Source organism: Mastomys coucha, unplaced genomic scaffold (genome assembly GCF_008632895.1).
Source record: "Mastomys coucha isolate ucsf_1 unplaced genomic scaffold, UCSF_Mcou_1 pScaffold5, whole genome shotgun sequence".
Classification (NCBI taxonomy): domain Eukaryota; kingdom Metazoa; phylum Chordata; class Mammalia; order Rodentia; family Muridae; genus Mastomys; species Mastomys coucha.
In genome coordinates this window covers 68,472,717-68,487,059 of record NW_022196911.1, presented here as the reverse complement: position 1 = coordinate 68,487,059, position 14,343 = coordinate 68,472,717, and the positions used below count along the sequence as shown (strand labels likewise).

The 14,343-nt window shown below is 42.8% G+C and overlaps 1 protein-coding gene across 1 annotated transcript in view; it reads right to left on the bottom strand.

The window, feature by feature from the left end:
* The window catches only part of Ncbp3 (nuclear cap binding subunit 3), a 29,166-nt gene extending 15,042 nt beyond the window's left edge, over nucleotides 1-14,124 (bottom strand). The window contains exons 1-3 of the mRNA XM_031351086.1: nucleotides 13,856-14,124; nucleotides 11,992-12,057; nucleotides 8,303-8,408 (exon numbers count right to left, since the gene is read on the bottom strand). Coding sequence (XP_031206946.1) covers nucleotides 8,303-8,408; nucleotides 11,992-12,057; nucleotides 13,856-14,038 — 355 coding nt within the window. The 5' untranslated portion in view covers nucleotides 14,039-14,124. The remainder of the gene's footprint in view (nucleotides 1-8,302; nucleotides 8,409-11,991; nucleotides 12,058-13,855) is intronic.
* Nucleotides 14,125-14,343: the final 219 nt, after the last annotated feature.

The following is a 14,343-nucleotide window of genomic DNA, read 5'->3' as shown; positions in this document are numbered from 1 at the left end:
CATACGGGGGGGGGGAGAGAGAGAGAGAAAGAGTGAGAGAGATTATATACCAGAGATTTAAAACATATTGAATGAAAAAGAAAGTTATCAATAATCCCTGAGGTCTAGGAGATGGCACAGCAGTTAAAGAGCTGGCTGCAACATAAGCCTGAGGAACTGAGTTCCAACCCCAGACCCGACATAGGAAGTCAGATACAGCGGCATGCATCTGTAACCCCAGACTCTACAGATGGGAGACAGAGACACAGCTCATGGGTCAGCTGGCCTGGAGAATATAGCACAGCAGAAAGAGACCCCGCCTCAACAAGGTGGAAGGTAAGAAAACTACTCCTGAAAGTTGTCCTCGCACCTCTATATGCACACTACAGCATGAACACATCCACAAATAAAAAAAGTTGAAAGCCATGGTCATCTGAGTGTTTCCATGAAATACTTACTTCAAGTACATTATCTTATTTAACCTTTTTAATTGTAAAATATGTAAATATGTCATTAATAATTTGTAAATCTTTATATATCTACTATCTAGTTTTGTTTAATTCCTTTAAAGACCTCAAGCAGAGACTAATAGAGAAGGCGCTGTGGACCAGGAGCAGTGCGGGGAGTGGAGCAGGAGGAAGCGCTGGAGGATGCATCTGAACAAAGCTTGACATGTACATGTATGGAGATGACAGAAGCCTACAAATCTGTACAAGTAGTATTAATTTCTAAATCTTATGCAAATAAGACATCCCATAGAAAACTAGGGTCTTATAACCTCCCTTCCTCTTCAAGTAAGTCTGACAACTCTATTCTCATTACTCCCAAGCATGTTTTTCTTTTAACTGATACATAAAAACAGGGCATGCTATGCTGGCTCAGGCCTGTGATCCTAGTACTCAAAAGGCTAAAGAAGGAAGATCACCAAGAATTCAAAGCTAACCTGGGCTACATACATAGTGACTTTAAGAAAAACCTGGGCTATAGGGTAAGGCCCTGTCTCAAAAACAAAAAGTAAAGCAAACATCTATGATTCATTTCTGGTATAAACATTCAAACTCCTTTCCTTTATACGTTTGAGATATATATTACAAAACCATTCTCTATAATTACCCTCCCATGCAATTCCACAGCCAGACCTTCTTCAGGGTTTCTCTGTGTAGCCCTGTCTGTCTTGGAACTCACTCTGTAGACCAGGCTGGCCTCGAACTCAGAAATCCGCCTGCCTCTGCTTCCCAAGTGCTGGGATTAAAGGCATGTGCCACCACTGCCCAGCTACAACCAGATCTTCTTACTCCAAACTATAACTACAGCCATTGATCAACCATCTCCAAAGCTCTGTCCTTCCTTTTCTCCCAGTCGTAAGCAGCATCTGACTGTCTACTGCTACTGAACTCATTTATTTTAAAGTTCATAATGGAATCATGTGCTACTGTTTCTCTGTGGCAGGCTTATTTCACTTAACATTACTGACCTCTACTTCTACCATGTTGTCACAATGCCAGGGCTTTGCTTGTTTACAGTTGAAGAGTATTCCGTGGGAGTATGTACTACATTTTCTTAATCTATCCATCAGCTTGTGGGGCAGATGTAGCTCACAGATGGGGCTTACGTAGCATGTGTAAGGCCTCAGCTTTAATCCCTAGCACCAGAAATGAGCATTTAACTTAGTTTCCTGTCTTGGCTATGTGAGTGGTGCTACAATAAACAACAAAACGCATAGGTGTGCAGATATCTCTTCACATCCTGCTTTTCTTTGGCTATCTGCTCAGAAGTGGTGTACTGGGTTCTATACTAGTCCTACTGCTTAATTTTTTTAAGGAACACACATAGCACTTCCTCCATACAGGTATCCCAATTTACACTGCCACTCAGTATACAGTGCTACCTTGACGGTTACACACTAGATTTGAGTAGGTTGAGCCTAGATGGCAGAAGCAGGTCAGCAGGCTTGTTATTAACTCAAAATGTATGGAGCCATGCCTAATCTTCCAATACTGCAACAGGATCTTTCATCATAGAGTTCATGTTGGAGAACCATGTAATCAAGTTATGAAACAAAACAAAACAGAAAAATCATACATCCAAACTCTTGTCATGTACTAAGAAAGTTTATAGCTTTGTGTTGTGGTACATTCATAGTTATCCTGAGGTATATGCAGCTCACGGGGCATAGGTTGTGCACACCTGAGAAATACTTAGGGGATGAAGAGATGGCTCGGTAGTTAAGAAAACTTGTTCTTCTTGCAGAGTACGCAGATACGCTCAGGGGCTGCATGTGCATGAAACACAGACAAACATGCAGGCAAAACACTCATATACATAAAGCAAAATATTAAAAAAAAAAAAAAAAAGACTTGTAAAATTTGAAACAAAGGGGCCTGGAGAGATGACTCAGCACCTAAGAGCACTGACTGCTCTTCCAGAGGTCCTGAGTTCAATTCCCAGCAACCACATGGTGGCTCACAACCAACTATAATGAGATCAGATGCCCTCTTGTGGTGTGTCTGAAGACAGCTACAGTGTACTCATATACATAAAATAAATAAATCTTTTAAAAAAAAAGACTCTGAAACAAATTACCAAAAGAAAATGGGAGGAAAGCTTCAGGTCACTAGAACTGAAAAGAATTCCTTGGATAAGATTCCCTAAGTACAGGAAACAAAACCAAAACCAAACAGATGGATTATATCAAACTCAAAAACTTCTTCTCAGTAAAGGAAATAAAGTAATCATCAGAATGAAGAAACAGTCTATAAAATGGAAGACTATGTTTGTAAATTACACCTCCCAAAAAGTTAACACCCGGACTATATAATGGACTCTAAAACCCCAATTGTTAAAAAAGGGGTTGGGGGCAGCTGGAGAGATGGCTCAGTGGTTAAGAGCACTGAATGCTCTATCAGAGATCCTGCGTTCAAATCCCAGCAACCACATGGTGGCTCACAACCATCTGTAATGGAATCCAATGCCCTTTTCTGTTGTGTCTAAGGACAGTGACAGTGTTCTTACATACATTAAAATAAATAAATCTTTAAAATAAGAAAAAGAAAAAAATCCAATTTAAAAATAGGCAATATGGCTGTGTGTGGTGGTGTAGGCCTTAATCCCGGCACTAAGGAGGCAGAGATTTTAAAAAAGGAAATGTGGGGCTATGCCAAGCATGGTGATACTGGTAGTACCCCATCTGTAACTCCAGCACTGGAAAGGCAAAGACAGGAAGCTGCCCTGAGTTCTAGGACACCTTGTATAAGGTGAGTCCTAGCCAGGTCTACATTCTTCTTAGTTCCTTGAGCCAAAAGCTAAAATCTAAAAAGATTTTAGAAGGCTAAGTCAAGATATGGTTCTACAGAATGTAACAAAAAAAAAAGACAGAGCCAGGCATGGTAGCACATTACATGCCTTTAATCCCACCACTGGAGAAGCAGAGGCAGGTGATCAAGACCAGTCTGGCTTATACAGTGAGATCTGGGCCAGCCAGGACTACACAGTGAGACACCTGTCTCAAAAGAAAAAAGGAAACAAAAACAACTCCCAGTGGTGAAAGAAAAGTCTGGGTGTTAGGGAAAATATATGTTTGTTTATCTGGTAAAATAGACTTAATCAATGAGTCAGGCACATGAAAAGGGTAACAAAACTCAGTATCAACACACCATAGTATATATTAACAAATATCACTATACTAAAAGAAGAAAGCCTACAGATTGAGAAAATAGTTTAAACCCAAAAGAAGGATGAAAAGGTCCAGCTTGAGACCCGTACCGCAAAATGGAGCCCACTCCAACACTAACTGGAGGGTCAGGATCCAGAAGCTGGATAGCCCAGAGACCCAGGATAGAACCAAACATGACCAGCCAAAAAAAAGCCAATGAAACAATTCCTAACGATAGTCTGCTGTACTTGTAGGCAGGAGCCTAGCATAATTATCATCAGAGAAGCTTCATCCAGCAACTGATGGAAACAGATACAGAGACCCACAGCCAAACATTAGGTAAAAACTGGGAAATCCTGCAGGAGAGGAAGGACTGTAGGAGCTGGGGGGCGGGAGGGGTAAGGATACCACAACAAAACCCACAGAATGAACTAACCTGGGCTCACAGAGACTGAACTGACAATCAGGGAGCCTGCATGGGTCAGACCTAGGCCTTCTGCATATATGTTATTGTTCCAAGGAGACCTTGGTCTTCTTGAGGGACTCACAGTGGGACAGGAAGTGTCTGACCCTTTTGCCTGCCTTTGGGATCCTCTTCCTCCTACTGGGTTGCTTCATTCAGCCTTAAGGTGAGGGGAGGCACCTAGTCTTACTACAACTCGATACACCACGTTTGGTAGATATCCATGGGAGGCCTGCCTGAGTGAATCACAGATGGAAGGTGGGGGAGAAGGACTGGCAGGGGAAGAGGGAGCAGAAACTGTGGCCAGTATGTAATACATGAGAAAATTGTTTGTTAAAAAATTTAATTACTTTTTTGAGTATAAGGATAAAGAAAAATTATTATTTATTTTATTTGTTCCATATGGGCCCTGCCATATGCATATTAAGCAACTATACTACTTCTGAGTTACATCATCAGCCCTTTTGAAACTGTTTTGAAATGATATTCCATCACAATAATTAAAACTGCTGACATAAAATATTATTTTTTCATATAAATTTTTACTTGTGTATTTTTATTCTTTAAAAAAGATTTGTTTAGCTGGGCAGTGATGGCACACGCCTTTAATCCCAGCACTTGGGAGGCAGAGGCAAGTGGATTTCTGAGTTCTCGGCTAGCCTGGTCTACAGAGTGAGTTCCAGAACAGCCAGGGCTACACAAAGAAACCTGTCTCGGAAAAAAAAAATCTGTTTACCATCATGTGGTTGCTCAGTACCTCTGTAAGAGCAGCCAGTGCCCTTAACCACTGAGCCCTAAAACTTATTTAAAAAGTGAAAAAATAAAAAATTCTGCCTAGATATGTTTAATTTATCAGAATGAGATACGTATCGACAGTGAACAATTTTCTTCAAAAGAAGCAGGTCAAAACCAGACCTGGTGGCACAGGCCTTAATTCCAACTACCAAGGAAGCTGATGCCAAAGCCATCCTGACCCAGATTCCAAATAAGAAAAAGGGGCTAGGGATGGAGCTCAGGGGGAAAGCACTCATCTGGAATGCACATGAGGTCTGTTCTCAAAGGAGAACCAACCTGCTGGAAGCGAGCCCCCACACTCCCCGCCAGATAAAGAACTTCCTTAAAATTGGGGTCTCATGGAGGGATGCCAAAGAAAAAGGCAATGTCACAAAATAAAGGGAGCCTAAGAAGGTGGCCAGACTTACAGCAAGTGAACTGTGTATTTACTCAAGTGTTGCTCAGTGCCAGGCACTCAGGGCACCATCTTGGATGCTTCAATAAGGAAGGAAGATGACCAGCAACAGAGTAAGACAAAAGTTCAAGTCTTGAGGAGAGGAGATTTCAAAAAACCCAAAGAAAAAAGTCAATCCACAGTCCCCAGTTAAGATAATTAAAAACAAAACTAGTGGCCCCCAAATACAGTAACAGTTTAAAAAGGCTCTATGAAAAGTCACATGAACACTTAGGTGAGCACAACCTATCATACAAGCCCAGGAAAGAAAAAGAGTCAATTCCAGGGTCAAAGGGAAACTTTTACAGTGACAGAAAATGTTGATGTACAACTGTCAGGAGGCAGTACCCTAGAAAGAGAAAAGAGAAACAAAGCCCACAGCCAGAGAGACTAGAAGACTAGAAACAATCACTGGGACAGAGTACGGGTGGCATGCTGCAGTAGCCTGTCATGACTAGGACCATGTTTCCAGAACAACATGAACAGTCCTATCTAAAGCGCTGTCAGCTGGTCAGTGGTGGCACACGCCTTTCATCCTAACACTCAGGAGGGAGAGGCAGGCGGATCTGAGTTCCAGGATAGCCAGATTTACACAAAGAATCCTATTTCAAATAAAACAAGACCAAACAAACAAACAAACAAAAGTGCTGACAGTTAGCTGGAAGTAGTGGCACAAGCCTTTAATTCCAACACTTAGAAAGGCAGAGGCAGGTGGATCTCTGTGAGTTCAAGACCATGGTCTACATAGTGAGTGGACAGATAGAGCTACATAGTGAGTCCCTGTCTCAAAAAAGCCAACCAAATAACAACATCAAAGTGCTAATAGCTTTCTTTTTTCATTAACTGCTGTGCTGCAAAAAAGCCGATCTGCTTTGCTCTTTCACTAACAGCAGAGCCAAAAAAAAAGTGCAGACAGCTAGCTGGGAGGAGTGGCACAAGCCTTTAATCCAGAACCAGAACACAAATGAAAAACAACATGAGAATCATTTCCATAGATTCAGATCTTCTAGTCCAGAGTTACATGCCACCATGCTGACTTCAGAATTAGGCAATAATCTCTACAAAGGAGCAGGGAAAGAGAAGTACCTTGAAGCCTTGTGAAGGATTAACCCTACATCGATGTACAGAAGAGAAGGAAATTCAAACTACAGACTGCAAAGCTCTTCATCAGTCTGAAATTTAGTAGGCAGCAGCTATGATCCCTTAAGATACCAAAGGCAGTGGTGGCGCACGCCTTTAATCCCAGCACTTGGGAGGCAGAGGCAGGTGGATCTCTGAGTTCGAGGCCAGCCTGGTCTACAGAGTGAGTTCCAGGACAGCCAGGGCTACACAGAGAAACCCTGTCTTGAAAAAACAAAAAAACAAAAAAAAGAAGGCAAGAAGACTACCTAAGTTCTAGGCCACCTGGGCTATGCTAACACTTTGTCTCAAAAGAAAGAAAGAAGGGCAGTGAGGCAGTGATTGCCTTTCTATAAACAATTATTAACTAAACTTTTTTTTTTTTCCAGAGCTGAGGACCGAACCCAGGGTCTTGTGCTTGCTAGGCAAGTGCTCTACCAATGAGCTAAATCCCCAACCCCTTAACTAACTTATACACAATAAAAGAATGTTTTTTTAAAAGTAAGGTTTAAGTCTTTAAAGTAAGACGGCTATAGGTTAGAATTCTGAGTTTTTCATTAGCTCTGAGCAACTCATTAAACTTCTACAACCTGTTTCTTCCTTTGTAAAATAATTATTAAAAAAACATATTCCTCAGAGACTTGCTGTGAGAAACAAACAGATGTACTTAACCCAGTGCCATAAGAAAGCACATTCCCAACAAACAATAGCCATTTTCCCTCATCCAGCAGGTTTATGAACTTCCGCTTTCATCAACCAAGCATGACTAAAGAGACTCACACAGCACCACAGAGCTTCAACATGCAGTGAGAAGGCTGCCTCCTGAGCCCTTTATAAATACCAATATTTATAAACACAACTTTATATTCATGGATTTAGATAAGAAAGCAATGAGAAGGATGTAGGCTCACTCAATTGAAGGCTCCCTTTTTAAAAAATTGCTTTGCTAGTGAGTGTCATAGTGCGCCCCTGGAATCTTAGAACTTGGGAGGTAGAAGCAGGAAGACCATGAGTTTAAAATCATCTTCAGTCTGGGCTACATGAAACGCTGCCTCAAGCAAGCAAACAGAAAATTAGTAATTGGGCTGGGGATGTGGTGACGACTTGATTAGCATGGGTGAGTCTCAGAGTTACATCTAGCACCACAAAGAAAGAAAAAACCCACCACTATCAACTGCCTTGCTATGAGTTCTAGGAAGAAAAGTACCTTAATAAAATAGGCTACAGTTGGTTTAGGTCTCTTTGAGAATAAGTCCTGGGAGGCCTGCATGTACCATGTATCTTTACCAATAAAAATCCCAGCTGCTCCAAAAGAGCTCCAAGTGCCCTAAAAGAAAGCTTCACAGTGATGCACTTACACTATTTTTTTTTTGTTTTTGTTTTTGTTTGTTTTTGTTGTTGTTGTTGTTTTTTCTGAGACAGGGTTTCTCTATATAGCCCTGGCTGTTCTGGAACTCACTCTGTAGACTTGGCTGGCCTCAAACTCAGAAATTTGCCAGCCTCTGCCTCCCAAGTGCTGGGATTAAAGGCATGCGCCACCACTACCCGGCTTCCACTATTCTTAAAGGCAAAGAAACGCTACCTAATATCACTAGGATGAAAGCAGATGAGGTGGTCCAGATGCAAGATTGCACGTCTCACCTCTGATTCAAGCCTCCCTGCAGGTTCTTCTGTTCCACTCTTGTAGCTCTAACTGAGGACTATCTGACAGCATCTCACCTTTACACAGGTGATGTCAGAATCCCTTCCTCGAGTATTTGGATAATGACTGGACATACAGGACAAAGGCAGAAACATGAAATAATGGCAGGGAAAGTCACTCTTGGAACAGGATGAAAACATTTCCCCCAAAACACTGTACCTTTCTTCATCATGTCTCGGTCCAAGGCTACATTTCTCTGGGCAAGATTTACTTCTGCTCGAAAGTGGAAGCGCTTGGCTCGCTGTTCTTTCTTTTCAATTGCTTCCTAGAAAGTACAAAAAGAGGCAAATAGGGAAAGGGAGGATGAGGAAAGTAAAATCACAAACATGCTGCAACCTTCAAGTAAATCAGAATAAATAAGCAACCTTGAGTGTGTTTTGCAGAGAACTGGACATGCATAGCATACAGTAATCCCTCTGAAATAATTTCCATCCTATCACAGCCTATGACTGTACCCAGAACATAATGGGACATCAAGAAGTCAGTGAACAATTGTTTATAAAGTTTTCTGATATTTCATGTATCACCAACAATCACACCAAGAAGTTAAAACAAATAACCTAACCTCAATTTTCCTAGTGCAGAAATGAAGATACAAAAAAACGGAAGAAGGTTTGTTTGCAGAAAATATCTCCTCTAGCTAAGGGCAGATCTGATCCAGTGCTATTTCCAGGAACCCCACAACTACCATTATCACTTTACATTGTCTGTGGGCATGGTAATCACACCTATTATGCTCTTCCACATTATATATGCCTGAATGGTCCATTCCCTAAAAGCCACACCCCCATTTAAAAATAACACCAGAGCAAAAATAGTCTCCTCTATTCCAGCCTTATGTGCACGGAATTGCCCATCTTCATTCGTAAGTGACAAAGTGCATTAACACTGCTCAAAAAACATTTGGCTTTGTAAATGTCTTCCAGGAGTGAAAATAAATTCAGTCCAATTATGATTTTCTGATGGCTCTCAAGAGCCCTTCAGTAACTGCATATTGACTAAAGGTCTGCTAAGACCAGCTTGTGGGTATGAGGAAGCAGCAATGTTTCTGTTATTTCTTAATAGTTATGCTCATTTTTTTTCACTGAAGTCTTCCTAGTACAAACAACAATCTACTTTCTTCAGTTTGTGTGTGTGCTTAGTGTATAGGTAGGAACATGTGTGTGCATTTGAGGGTGGGGAGCAGGTCTTTCTTAGTGCTATGATCCAAACATACTTCTATGCATCTTTTTTTTAAAAAAAATCATGGGTGCTAGGGATCTGAACTCAGTTCTTATGTTTCCACAGCAAGCACTTAACTGACCGAGCCAGTAAATCTCCTAGCCAAATCCTTTTCCCGGGTACCTGTTTCACATATTAGAAAATAATATCAACTTGAAAGAAGTCTACTTCTTAATGACACTGAGAACACTTCACTCTGTACTATTTTCTCCACTAGAAGATGTTCAGTTCTTTCTTTTGGCCTTTAAGTATCTGACACAAACAGAGAGGGAGAAACTATAAGAAGCCAAGTCTGACATACTTATATTTATTCTTGTTTTTAAAGATCTAATACATAAATATATACTACTGCTTACATTTTAAATTGGGTCTGGAGAGATGGCTCAGCAGTTAGAAGCACTAGGGGCTCTTACAGAGGACCAGGGTTCAGTTCCCAGCACCCACATAGTGTGGCTCACAGTTGTCTGTAACTCCATTTCCAGAGGATATCTGATGCCCCCTCTTCTAACCTCCATAGACACCAGGCATGCACATGGTGCACATAATACATGTAGGCTAAACATTGATATATATACAAAATAAAAAATATAATTAAGCTGGGCAATGGTGGCACATGCCTTTAATCCCAGCACTTGGGAGGCAGAGGTAGGTGGATTTCTGAGTTTGAGGCCAGCCTGGTCTAAAGTGAGTTCCAGAACAACTGGGACCATACAGAGAAACCCTGTCTCGAAAAACCAACATGTATATATATATATATACACATACACACACACACACACACACACACATATATATATGTACCTATATATGTGTGTATATATATGTATATGTATATATATATATATATATATATATATAATTGAAACTGAAATTTCTGTTTCAAACTGAACAGTACACATTTAAATCAGGAAGAAAGAAAAAGTCTGGGGCTGGAGAAATGGCTCAGCAGTTAAGAGCACTGACTGTTCTTCCAGAGGTCCTGAGTTCAATTCCCAGCAACCACATGATGGCTCACAACCATCTGTAATGGGATCTGATGTCCTCTTCTGGTGTGTCTGAAGACAGCAACAGTGTACTCACATGCATAAAATAAACAAATCTTTAAAAAAAAAAAAGAAAAGAAAAAGTCTGAACTGAAATAAAGCAATGTACTGATAATTGATCACATGGAAAATAAGAGGCTTCACTCTGAGGTATTATAATGGAGGTGATACAATGGTAACAGCAATCACTTAGCAAAAGACAATATTGTCAGATGCTGAGAATAATTCAGCTGGCATGGCCCTCAAAGCTTAGACATGCAGACAACTAGAAAATCCTACTTTTCTAAGTTGGAAAACAGTTTTTCCATAGATATACATTAAGGGCTTATTTACATGTTAGATGATTTTAACATTTTTATAGAAAGTAAAAACAAAACACGTTTTTTTTTTTTTTTTTTGGTTTTTCGAGACAGGGTTTCTCTGTGTAGTCCTGGCTGTCCTGGAACTCACTCTGTAGACCAGGCTGGCCTCGAACTCAGAAATCCGCCTGCCTCTGCCTCCCAAGTGCTGGGATTAAAGACGTGCGCCACCACGCCCGGCCAAAACACGTTTTTTAAAGAGTGCAAATGGCATCCAAGTAAGCATTCCCAAGGCCAGGGACATGGCATGACTGTGGTTGCGCTTGCTGTGGAAGCCTGACAACCTGAATCTGGACCCCCAGAAATCATGTAAACACCAGACACTGTGGCACGTCTGTAACTTCTACATTCTTCTAGCAGAATAGGAGACAGGAGACAGAGACGAGACAATATCTCAAACACAAGGTAGGAGGGGAATGGAGAGACAGTTCAGCAGTTAAAACCACTGGCTGTTCTTGCAGAGATCCAGGTTTGGTTCCCAATACCCACAGGACAGCTCACAACTATCTGAAACTCCAGTCCTGAGCTCCTCACACACTAGTTCTGAACGTGGTACACTTACATACACGCAGGCAAATTACTCATACACAAATTTAAAAATAACACCAATAATACTACTACCAACAAAAAAAAGAAGTCAGGTGCAGTGGCATATGCCTTTGATCCTAGCACCTGAAGTGCAGAGGTAGGTGGGCCTCTATGGGTTCAAGATCAGCCTGATCTACATAATGAGTTCCAGGACAGCCAAGGCTATGCAGAGAGATCTTGCTTCAAATAAAACAAAACAAAACAAAAAAATGAGAGGTGAGAACCAACACCTGAGGTTATCCTCTGACTTTACATGTGTTACAGCATGCATACACTTTCACACAGAACACACACACCCATCATACATAAGTAAATGTTAAGTAATACATAAATATTAAAATAAGCACTCCCAGTACAAACTCTTTTTTGGGAATGATTAAACACAGGCAACTAAGTAGTGATTATCTTTTCTTGGATACAAGCACACACAAATGCTGCCTGAACATCTTCAGGATATATAAGGACATCTTTGGGTTGACAGAGGTAGATATTTGACATCATGAGATATATATCACATATAGATGAGATATATATCAGGAACAAAAGAAAAAAATGAGACAAAATACTACTATGTAAATGGTAAAGACCAAGTTCATTAATTCCATCTGCTTATCAAAGTGAATAATCACAATCTCACCTTGGAGGTGACATCGATTCCAGTGATGAAGCTGCCAGCCTTGTTTTCATATCTTCTGCTTGTGTCCTAACAGAAGAGGAAAGATGAGAAACTCTGACAGAAAAATCCACATAAAAGGTGGCCTGACCATTGGCCCTTTTTGAAGTCATTCTTTTCAGCAACCCTTCTGCATTTTAACTACCCTTGTTAGGAGGAAGTCTCTCTCAGAGGCTCCACAGAGGCAAGCAACCACTCTAATAATAAGAAGTCTTTTCCTTTCCAGACCCCAGACAGGAGCCTGTTCATAACATTAAGTAATTCTGTCAACTCAGGGTATCTATATAAATGAAAATCTAAAAGTCTTTTGTGAAAAATGTCAAAAATGAGATAGTCACTTAACTCCCCAAACCAGACAGGACAGATTTTCCATGAAAGGCCACTAGGTGGAGCAAATGCCTCCCCAAAATGCTTCAAGTCCTAGATCTCTGGGAAAAATACAGGCTAATACAATGAAAAAAAAAGGAGGAGACATGAATAGAACGAGGACTAAAGTCTCAGGTCTGCAGCCAATACCCTGGACCCTGCATTCAATTTCTAGGCCCTGCTTTCCTCTACAATACCTGTCTTTCTGACTTCTGCTCTCCTCTTGTGCTTAAGACAACCCAAAATTTCTCCAACAAAACAATCTAGTTCCCATCGCTGAGACTTTTGTGCCTGCTATCCTCCCTGCTGGGAATTACTCCCTTCCAACCGACATGGTTGGCCCCTTTTTGTCATTTAGGGTTAAAGTTGAATTTAACTATCTCGGGGGACTTCCCTGTGCATCCCAACACAAACCAACTGCTTCACGTCCCTCCTGGCCACTGTCCTTTCTATCCTATTACCAGGGTGTGTTTTCTTTGTAGCACTTAATACAAAAAGAAAATTATTTACTTGTGTCCCCTACTAGGGCAAACACCTAGAGGGAGTTTGCTCTTAAGCACCTAGGATTACACCAGCACCTTAGCGAGGTGTGGGATACATACATGTTAAAATGACTGAATGGATAACACCCGATCTATACACTATACACTATAATCTATAGATGTTGTTACCAAAGGGATTGTCATTTGTCACCACTACCTTCACTCATAACTTCAAATGTAAAACCAAGACTTGCTATCTTGTAATTAAAGGAGGGGGCGCGGGGGAGTTCATGTTGTGTGTGAAAATCCTGCTATCCAGACCTCAGACCAGCTTTAAGACGGGGCATGTGACTACCAAAGCACAAGTAAAACAGTCCTGATACCCACTGCGGTTAAAGAAAGATGAACTGTCACTCTGTGTCAGAAGCTGGGACCACCGAGTAGACGCCGTGAAGGTGCGCGGGGACGTGAGGACCCTCATCCTCAATACCAACACACGAGTGTCTGCTGTTTGACAGCTCTAGCCCTCCTAAGCGAAGAGGGCTTGTTTAAGTGACACTAACTCCGCCGGGGTAGGAGGACCCACCACCAGGAGACCTGGATGCCCGAGGCACCTAACACTTCCTTTCAGGGCTGATTCCAGGTTCTGTTCCCGCCCGCGGCTCCCTTTTATCTCCAGACAAACACAGTTGATTCGTTCCGGGCCACGGGCCCGCACCGAGGGGCAGCGACAGGGGTGTCCCCGACTCTTTCCGAGATCCCCCCCCCGCCTCCTCCAGCGCTCTCTGCACCCATTTCCGGGCGCCCCGGCGTCCTTTCTCTCGGGCGCTCTCCGGGTCATGCGCGGCCCCCGCCTTTCGGCGCTCGCGCCCCTCTCCCGCGTTCCCGGACTTGCGCCAGCGCCGCTGTCCGCCGCCTCCCTGCCTCGCGAGGGACACTCGCTCGGCGACCTCCTCAGCCCCCGCCCCTCTCGCCCGTACCGGGAGCAGTTCCTTTAGGGAGCGCCGCACGGGCACGATCTCCAGCTCGCCTTCTTCCACTTCCATGGGCTCCGGCTCGCCACGCTCCAAACCGGACTCCACCTCGGGCGACGGAAGCCCCAAAGCCGGCCCGGCGGGGGCCTCCGCCTTCACAGACACTCGCAGGCCGCGAACAGCCGCCATAGCTGCCAGCCGGCCGCGCCACAGAAAGCCCGCCCCTCACTCCCGCCGCCTAGAGCGCCGTCGCTTATGACCACAGAGGAGCACCGCTGTCACCTAGAGCGTCCTCGGTTTCTACCAGAAAGACGTCCTTATCTCTGGCGCCCCCTTGGTAGCCTAAGAACCTGGGGCGGGATTTCGCGGGGTAGGGGGCGGGACGACACAGGGATGGAGGTGGGGCGTCGTCTGAGGTTCCAAAATACCTACACTTTGAGGACTCTACTTCTAAGAACTGCTGAGCAGTTACTGTGTGCCGAGTACTTCCGAGG